Source organism: Thalia democratica, chromosome 3 (assembly GCF_965202585.1).
Source record: "Thalia democratica chromosome 3, ktThaDemo2.hap1.1, whole genome shotgun sequence".
NCBI classification, from domain to species: Eukaryota; Metazoa; Chordata; class Thaliacea; order Salpida; family Salpidae; genus Thalia; species Thalia democratica.
Genome location: NC_139167.1, coordinates 57,270,696 through 57,280,949, shown reverse-complemented (window position 1 = coordinate 57,280,949; position 10,254 = coordinate 57,270,696). Strand labels below are relative to the sequence as shown.

The window sequence follows — 10,254 nt, the reverse complement described above, 5'->3', positions numbered from 1 at the left end:
TTTCATGCAAATTCATGAAGCAAATTTTCACATGAAAAACATTATTGCAAAAAATGGATTCGTTACTTTGCTGGATTTATTTGTGCTCCTTAGTCGTTTTTCGTAAAACAGAAGCCTTGGACTTCACAAAGAATGCGACCAAAACAGAAGTAAGTTTTTTTTTTAATTTTGGTTAATCAGTAGCATTAAATTCTTGATACGGTTTTTAACACTTGAAGAAACCTTCAACATTTTTGAAAACACCATTTTATTGAATTTTTGCAATTTTCTATTAAAGTTTTAAGTGTAAAAATAATTCATTAATTATTTAGTTTCTGCACAAAAACTTAAAACTAAAAACATATTAAGTTGGTTGTTTTTATGAAACTTTATTAAAACATATTTCTAATATGTAAACCTTTTTTAAAAGGCTTATACTTTGTAAAATTTTTAACAATTTAGATATAATTGCATTGTTTAGTTTCTTTTGTTATGTTAAAATAAGCTAGAACGTTACAAAAAGAAATACAGTATGAATGTGTTAGTATCTTTGTCTCGTAAAAACTTAAAATTTCAAACAACCTAAGTATTAAGAAAGCTTTGTAGTTTGAGTCTAATAATGATTGTTATGACATTATTATTAAGCAACCCCTGTCTAAAAATTCCACAAATAAATTTTTAAATTTACTTTAAAACTGTTTTAATTGAGAAGTTTTTAATATAAAGTTCATTATTGAAAACAAATTTAATAGTTTTGTTTTGACACTAATACCACTTAAAAGAGGAATTCGTTCGACCAGTTTGTATTTGCAAATTTTACAATAAAAGAAATATTAATAAAAAATGTTATCCATACCTGAGAAAAATCAGTTTATACACAATTATCAAAACCAAATTTCTTGATTATAAGGGCATACTTAATAAACATTGGAATGTGATACAAAAAAAGAAAGTTTTTTGGAGAAAAGATCTGAAACATTCCAAAATTTTTATTTTCAGATATTCGGAAGTAAAAAAGACAAGTCAAAAATTAATAATTTGTGCTCAAAAGTTTAACAATTACTTATAAGTATTTTTGCTGATCAACTTAAGATTTGTTGTTTTACCTTTGAGTTGACATATTTAAAAGAAGCAAGATATTTATAACTTTTTGCTTCTTTAAAACGAAAAGTTTGCGGTACAAACGTTAAACGTTAAAATAAAACCTCATGGTTAAACATTTATTATCTTGTTCGTGATAATTGAGCAAACCAATTAACATTTTTAGGCATGCAAAACGATTGCCGATGTAACGCCTAACGAATGCACCAAAAGCACGAAGGGAATAAGAGAAGTTAAAACCGAAGTGCGAAAAATAATGAACATGAAAACCTGCTCTTTACCCGATTTAAAGCAGATTACAAGCCGATATTTCAATTCTTTAAACTTTGGTTCTGATAATAGGAACGGTTAGAATTTTTATGAGAAAGTATTATAGTATAAAATCTAAACGTTAAGATTTGGTATATTGAGTAAAGCATTATAACTTTGAGAGAAATAATGTTATAAACTTTTACTTTAAATTATTAAGTTTAACTTGTTTTAAACTTTAATGTAATTTACTAGCTTGAAAAATACTTTGTAGATATAGAAAAAGTTAATGAGCTCATCAATACATTGAAAGGAAACAGCTTAAGAAAACGAAAAAGTAGATTGAAGATAAATAGCTATGAAGTAAGTTATTTTTAAACGAGGTTTATAGTAACATCAATGTTAAAGTTGTCACAAACATGTATTTTGTTGTTTTAAGCATTTTGTTATGTCTTTCATTAAACCTAACTTTTACTACACTACAAAAAAAATATTTTCCTAGTATACTATTATATCTTTCATTATGATTAAACAAATCGTCTGTTGAAAATGTTATTAAACTTTTAAAAGACTTGAGAATATTAGCTTATTTTAAACACTTAAAACAGTTTTTGCGTTCACTCTGATATGGGAAAAACTTATATACAAATAGGCAAGTAACTAATATACAAAGTAGTTTATAACTATACATCAATTAGCTAGATATAGATTAATAAAGATTAATAGATAAACTTTAATTGACCACTTTACAAGCAAATGTAAAAATGATTTGAAAACAATTTAAGACTATAAACAGGATGTTGTTTCAAAAAGTATACCTATGACAAGAACGAACTTCGAAGAAGTGTGCCCGTTTATAATTTGGAATAGTATTTATAAAACAAACAATCACAAAACCACGCATAAAACAATCAGTACTAACGTTCAAGAGTTGAAACAAAAAAGTTAGTCGGTGTAATAGACAGCAGAACCTAAAGAATAAAAACTATAAAGTTGTAATAAATGTTTTGCTTAAAGTTAAATTTATAAAACCATTGAAATTGTTCATCGACTAAGCCTAACTAGCTTTCAGTTAATTAACAGATTAACATTGTTATTAATTAAATTCATACAATTTAATAGCTAGTACAGAATTGTAAATAAATATGTAACAGAATTCATGTACGTATCAATCTTACTGGCAATAGTGAGTTTCGTCGTCACAATGTTTCTGCTCTTCTTCAAAGAACGCAAGATTTCACCCAACAAGGGTCATTGCTACACTCAGTTCTTTGTTTCGTTCAGCATCGGAACTTTGTCGGGAGACGCCATTATGCACGTGTTACCTAAAGTTTGATGTTAAGTGTAATTAAACAATAAATCTGGTCTTATTTTGAATTTTAAAACACAGTAACTAATGTTAAATAACTAACAATTAGAATTTAGTTTTTAAGTCAAAATGTTACTTTTAAAGTATAAGTTATTAATTTAAACTTTTTTTTTAAATTCCGGCATACCATAGATATTTTATAGTAAGTCTGGTCCGCTGACCGAAAAAATTATCCGCCTTTAATAAATATCACATTTGTGGAAGTAAAGTAAATACATAAAATAAGAAAACTAGAAGCGATCGAAGCTGTTAAGCTTGTTTTGTAATTATCAAAATAACAAGAGTATAAGTTTGTTTATGCTCAATTTTAATTGTAATATTGAAAAACACAGGTAATTAACCCGGAGACGCACCACAATGGAAACCACGCGCTCATTCAAAAAGATATAATCAAAATGATAGGGGTGATCGGTGGAATTTACTTTTGTTATCTCATTGAAAGTCTTGCAAGACTGTACACTCAACTCTGCTGTGTGAGTGAGTGATTTTATTGCTTTGTTGTAGTATAACGTTTAAATGTAAGTATTTTTAAAAATATAGTCAATAGTTTTTTTAGTTGTTTACCTTTTAACTTTATACTAAGTTTTAAGTTGCTTAAATTGATAAAACTAATGAACAAACTAACGATTTTGTAAAAAGTAACTTTAAAATAATTTTAAAACAAAAAAAACTTTGGAAATATACTACTTACTAATATAGGTTTTTTGACGATAATAATATAAGGAAGATTGAGTAAAAATAAGTTATGATTGTTTTAGGTTTTAAAACAATAACGCAAAAAATTAAGCTTTAAAAATCAAATTATTTAAAACTACTAAAAACATGTTTTGCAATTAGTGACTAAAAGCTTTCAAAGTATTGAAAAATATATTTAGTAAGCGTTATTGAACTATCATACAAACGACACACTAAAAAGATTAAATGCTATTGTAATCTGTTAAGTACATCACAACAAAAAAACTATTCACTTTTGCTGTTTTACACGCGATAAGTAAACACTCAGAATATAAACGACCCGACAAGTGGTCTGATATTTCAGCCAATGTCACGTTCAACAGTTTAAATTGTAACTAAACATAAATAAATATATATATATTGCAGGATCATGTATCATTGCAAACTAGGGTTAGAGAAACTAGAGTAAACACTTTAAAGCTTTCAAAGATACCAAAAGACAACGAAAATACAGAAGTTAGCGCAGTCAATGCAGAAGAGCAATGTGGAAATGTTTGTGCTTTTAATTAAGCATAATTATAATGTTTTTAATTATATAAAATATTTTAGGTGGTTGAAACTAACTTTGAAGAAAGCTGGTCGGAAACACAACAACCAGTTAATGATAAAATTTGTGGTCAGTTAAAGTGACTAGTATCTATAAAACTAGCTGTAAAAAATAATTTTACATAGGGTTTTATTTTCTACGTTGCGTAAAATAACTTTTAGCCTAAAAAAACCTTAGAAACATCATTGATTAAAAAATTTAGTCAATTGTCAATTTTTAGTAAGTATGTATTACACTAAAAAAAAGTATTTTATACTAATTGTATATTTCATTTATTTCAAAAAAAAAAAGAAGAAAAATTATACTTTTTAATGTTTAATGAAATTTGACTAGTATTTAGTTTATGTTATTAAACTAAATTTATAATAATCTATAAGTAAAAATTACTATTTTTATTTTTTCATGTTAACTTAAATTAAGTGTAATAGTAATTTTTGTCTTTTACAAGCTTTAGAAGATTTGTCAACCGTTTGAACTAATTTAAACTGCTAAATTCTTTAAAAGTTAAAACATTTAAATTAAAGTATTTATATATTCAGGTATCACAGAAGTAGACATGATGGTATTATTGGGCGACATCTTACACAACTTCGGGGATGGGATCGCGTTAGGGGCGGCTTTCTCGGTTAATTGGACAACTGGTTTCGGCACCGCAGTTGCTCTGTTGAGCCAGGAAATTCCGCACGAAATAGGTTAGTTTAGATCAGGGTTTCCCAAACTCAATTACTATATCGCCCCCTTTTCAGAAATTTGAAAAATAATCGCCCCCCACGATTTTAAAAAGTAGTTTTTCTCTTGAGTACAAACTTTTGAGCCTAAAAATTTGTGTTCGATATGTAATTTAGTCTGGTATTTCTTATGCACGCACTTTTGGGCTGTGTTTAAAGTAGTTTAAAGGGCTTGGGATATTAAGTTACAGTTGTTTTCTTATAAGCCCAGTAAAGTGTCTTAAATTACTTAAATTTTAAAAAGCCTTGTTTAATCAGTAATCAATCCTGATTAAATATGAACTGTTTTGAAATTAATAAAACTTTTAGGGTTGTTGTGGACAACTTTTGTAGTCAGCAATTCATGTTTACTAAAAAATATTTTCTTGTTTCAACTCGTTAAAAAAATGTAATTGCAGGCTGCATATTTTAAAAAAATAACAAAGAGAAAATTAAAAAGCTCGAGCATAATTGTAATAAAATGATTTACTATTATTGTGATCTAGGAAATACTTAAGTAACTGAAAACCAAATTGAAATTCTATTTCAAAATCATAAGCATCAAAAAACTAAATTTTGTTTATTTTGCACAAGTAGTTTTCAAGTTACTTAGCGGATCGAAATTTGATTGGATCTGGACCGTACGCTACCCATCTGAAATCTTAACTGAAACCTGACATTATAACTATCTCTCATTTAACGAATTTTGGACATTTAGAAGTGAATACTAAGTAACTTATTTAAGCCGCACAAAATACTTCAATTATTTTATAAGTAGGCATGTTCTAAAATTAAATACCAGAGATTAAAAAACTATAAAAGAATGAACAGATTATTTTACACATAGTAAAATAAATATTAAACCACCATTGCTGATCTAGTTTTAGGAAGTTTGACCAACTGGCTCATTATCTCATGAAAAGTGGTTTTATCAATAGCTTCTTTTAATGCAGTAAAAATATTTATTTCAATGCTAAGATATATAATAAGCAAGTTAGTTGTAAAATTAAAAATTTAATTTTAAACATTTTAAACAATATTTTTTGTAGTAGTTAACCATTAAATAGTATTTGACTTGGAATAACCTTTAAGAAACTAAACCTTAATTTCAACATTTTTTTTCTTAATTTAAATTCCAAAAAAATCAAATGTTTTACAGTTAGTTCTGGGAACAGAAAGTAATCAATTAAAAAATTCTTTAAATTATGTTAAAACTTTGTTTTGTCACTGTAGCAGTCTTTTTGATGGCTTATTTAAAACTGTTTAATTTTATTTTTTCTCTAGTTATTAGCGTATAATAGTTTACCAGAAGAAAATAGTGAAAAACTAAAAGCTATTGTTGAATTATTAAAATAAACAACATATTCTAATAGCTAATATATTAAAAAATAAGATAAAACAAAAACAGTTGTATTAATAGTTTAAAATTATTTAATATATAGATTTTCTTACAATAATAAATCAATTAGAAAATAAATTTGAGTTTAACAATTTTTTAAATAAAAAATTTGAAGTCATTTCAAATAGAGACATCAAATCTATACTCTTTTAAAACCAAAAAATATTTTTTGAAATAAAAACTTAAATGGTTATCATTTTTTTTATACAGATTAAACGAGTAATCACAAAAATATGTTAAATAAATTTCTTTCAAACAAATACTTTAACCACTATACTATAAAAACTTTTAGTGTAATGTAAATCGACAAATATAAATTACAAAATTAACCAGGTCAAAACAAAGCTATTAACATATTTAAAACATAAACCATTTTATAAATACAGTCGACTTCCTCTTCAGTTCGCATTTTGAACAAAATCAAAAAGTTTAACCTCAAAAATTGTTACCATTTTTTATACAAAATGATAAATTTAAATATGTTATATGCAATAACGTTATGAATAAATATGAAATCAATTAAAACATAAAACAAACATTCATAAAAAAAAAATATCTATATAAGCTATTAAATATTGTGTACTTTTTGTTTTATTAATACTTAGTTAGTAATAGATTTTATTTAAGTTAAATTTAGGAAAATATAAATTTGAACTTTTTTTTTGGTTAAAAAGTGCGAACTCAAGAGGAAGTCTACCGTAATTAATATATATTAGGAATTATGCAAACCTGTTATAGAATAAATAACTTAGAATAATTTTTAATATAAAAAGACTACTTAAATACAATACAAACTAGGTTAAATAAGAAGTATTTTAAAAGATCAAATAAATAAATAAACCTTTCATAAAATAATGTCTGCTACTGAATTCTAATATAATGCGAAGGATGAGGTTCATGAATGCTTGCAAATCTTTCTAATCTGATTCTAAATCAGTCAAATAAAGCCTCAAGTCACCTCCTTTACAAATATCTAGATTAGATATTTTGCTCAAGATGTTGATAACTAAACTAAAAGCTTTCTCAACAACATAACTAGAAGGAAAAACTATACACAACAATCTAAATTCCTCTCAAATGATTGGATACTTTTGCCTTAGTTTTTGTTGAGTCCAAAAGCTTTCATATCGTTCTTTGGAAAAAATTACTTTAAGTTCAAGGCCAGTTTGTAAGTCTGAGAAGGTTTCCTGTGAGTCGTTTTATTCAAAAAGATCTGTCACGAAAAGGATCTATATTTTTATCTACATGATAGCTTTTTTGTGTCGAATTGAAATTTTACTACTTAATATGTTGAAATTGTTAAAAGTTCCAGATTTTAGATTTTTTTTTGCGTAAATTGTCAAATTCCAGGTTTTTAGGTAAATTGGCAACCCTGTATAGTTTTATTTCTTAGTCTAACTTAATAACTTTTCAAAAAACAATTGGAAGTATTATGAGGTTTAGTTAATATAGAAAACATAGATTTTTACAAAGCATTTATGATCCTAAATAACATGTATTTCAGGTTAAAAATAGGGAGAGGAATTCCGATCGTCTATGATCTATGTAATTGTTAAATAAGAAAATATATGTAATTAACATGAAAGTAGGAGCCATAAGTACTTGATTTTTTTCTCTATATTTCACATAAACACAATAAACTTTTTTGTTTAAGTTTTACCTCAGGGTCAAATATTTAATAGCAAGTTAAAATTAGTAAAATAGCAAGATATAAAGTAAAAATTTTATGACAACCCAAAATTTTAAAATCGCCCCCTTTTCGCCCCCTTACTAGTTATCGCCCACCCTTTCGCCCCCTTACTAATTATCGCCCCCCGAATTACTAAAATCGCCCCCAGGGGGGCGATATCGCCCACTTTGGGAAACCCTGGTTTAGATGCTTTATTCTTTTAAAATTTGTGTTATTTAAAACAAAATTGATTATTAATAAATAAACAGGCATTACTAAGCTAAATAAAATAGTTAGAGATAGATTAATTTCTATGCTGTATTCTCGTAAAAGTTTAATAAGCTGTTTTTATTCTTTTTTAAGTTATAATAAGTATACATTTACTTTAAAACCATTTAAATTTTAATTTGGACAGCTTAAACAGTCGAAAACAACAAAGATATACTACAAGAAATTAAATATGTTTTCTGTTTAAGTTTGAACAATATTCATAGAAATATGTGTAGAAGGAACATATTTTATTGAGATTTAAGTTTTTTAAAGTAATTAAATACTGGCGTGGTCAACGTACGGCTTGCGTGATAGATCCGGCCAAGCAAAACTTTTTAGTTCACGACGTGTTTTTAGCTTGTAAAATAAAACTTGTCTAGAACAAAATTTAGCTTTTTTATTACGTTTAAAAAAATCTAAACTTACTTTGATTTGAAAAACACAAAGTGCTCGTACTTTAACTTTTATTTTATGAAAGTTATATTTTAAAGAGTTTGATAATTTTCAAAGTATAAATGTTTCAAAACTATGTTTTTATGAAGACTTTTTAAATAACTAATTCGGCTTTAGAACGATTTACCCACTCCTAACTCACCACAAAAACTTTCAGGCGGTTTCGCTGTTTACTTGAAGCACGGCATGTCGAAAGCGAAAGCGGTGCTGCTCAACCTGTTCGCTGATGTTTTCTCAGTCGCGGGGGTTTACCTCGGAATCCACGTGTCTGAGGACGGTCACTGTCCAGTGAGCACGCTTGCCGCAATCACCGGAATATTCATCTATCTGGCCCTCGTCCACTTGGTGCGTTGTTTGTTTTTAATTTATAGTACTTTTTTTCATAATTACTTTTCCACAGTTTTATAAATTTTCTTCTTTTTCGTTCTGTATTGTTTCTTATATGTTTTTGTAAGTTTGAATAATTAATAGAGACCAGGGTTTTCTAAACTCTTTTTTTATAGTCGTTCTCTAGGCAGAAAAAAATTATCGCTCCCTTTTATTAGATATCGTTCATTTACCAGCTAATTATCCATTTAAATGTTGGCCGTTTTTATAATCAATATTATTTGATAACCCTTTGATATTGACCACTTTGGAAAGCCATGGTTTAGAATTGATTTTAAAAGTTTTTTATTTGATGGCAGCTGAAAAACTCGTTTGGATTTTTTTCAAATTTATACTTTGATTAGTTACATTCTATATTAATACAATAAACAGATGCACGAAACTTTGGATCACTGCGAAGTAAGATCAGAAAAAGCCAAGAAAATCTTTCTGGTTCATCACGTGGGCTTGTTGCTAGGGTGGGCCCTGCTTGCATTGGTTGCTATACACGAAAATGACATCATAAAATGGTGTCAGTTTGTAAACAACCAATTATTTATGTAGTCTTCTGTACATAAAGTTTCTACTATCAAGTAATTTAGTCTTAGAAAAAAAATTATATCTTTTATACTTTTGTTCGAGTTTTATACAAAACGCAACTTTTTATTTTTTCTCATAATAATAATAATAATGTTATTTAAAGTAAAATTGTCACTTTTTATTATAGTTTTCTTCAAGTCTAGCTACTACAAATTTTAATCTGAACAAAGCTAGTTCTTTAAACTCATAGCTACTGTTTTAATTTCAAAATGATTATAAAAAATTATTGTAAAATATTGCTTGAAAATTTATTTAAGTAGTACAATTGTTATAAACCTAATATCACTTACTTTTTTTGTGTTATTTCATTAACAAACAATTTAATACAAATGCTTATCATTTGAAAATTTTGATAAAAAAATACAGTAAGCCTTACTTTTTAAAGTGATTTGTTTGTTTTTATTTTAAACTATAAATTATTTTTATGTTTGTTCCAAAGTGTAAAACTGTTACGTTTTAAGAATAGACAACATTATAATAGTACATTTTTGTTACTGCTTAATATTAATAAAAAGTACTCGACAATTTACGATTACTTTAAAGTTAACTATATTTAAATTTAGTTACTTTTTTAGCTTGTTTAAATATTTCAAAATGTGATTAGAATAAATATCATCCAAGCTTCTTTTTGTTATATTTTCGTTGGCTTAATTTAATTTATATAGTTTATGGTTAAAGCTTTAAAGTAAAGCTATTAATTATAAAAGACATTTCTACCACAAGTCCTTTGCTTAAACTTTACAAACCAAAATAAAAATGTTGTTGAATTTGTTACTTTTAAATTTTACAGTTAATTCATTTTAACTAAAT

The 10,254-nt window shown here is 26.4% G+C and overlaps 1 protein-coding gene across 1 annotated transcript; it reads left to right on the top strand.

Annotated features, from left to right (window-relative positions):
- LOC145831638 (zinc transporter ZIP4-like) lies at positions 1–9,810 on the top strand. The gene is made up of 11 exons (XM_082938948.1): positions 1–149; positions 1,247–1,427; positions 1,604–1,692; positions 2,126–2,273; positions 2,484–2,659; positions 3,031–3,171; positions 3,800–3,925; positions 3,983–4,049; positions 4,520–4,672; positions 8,636–8,823; positions 9,238–9,810. The coding sequence occupies exons 1-11, from the start codon at positions 54–56 to the stop codon at positions 9,406–9,408; spliced, it is 1,536 nt and encodes a 511-aa protein (XP_082795074.1). The 5' UTR covers positions 1–53; the 3' UTR covers positions 9,409–9,810.
- The last annotated feature ends 444 nt before the right edge of the window (positions 9,811–10,254 follow it).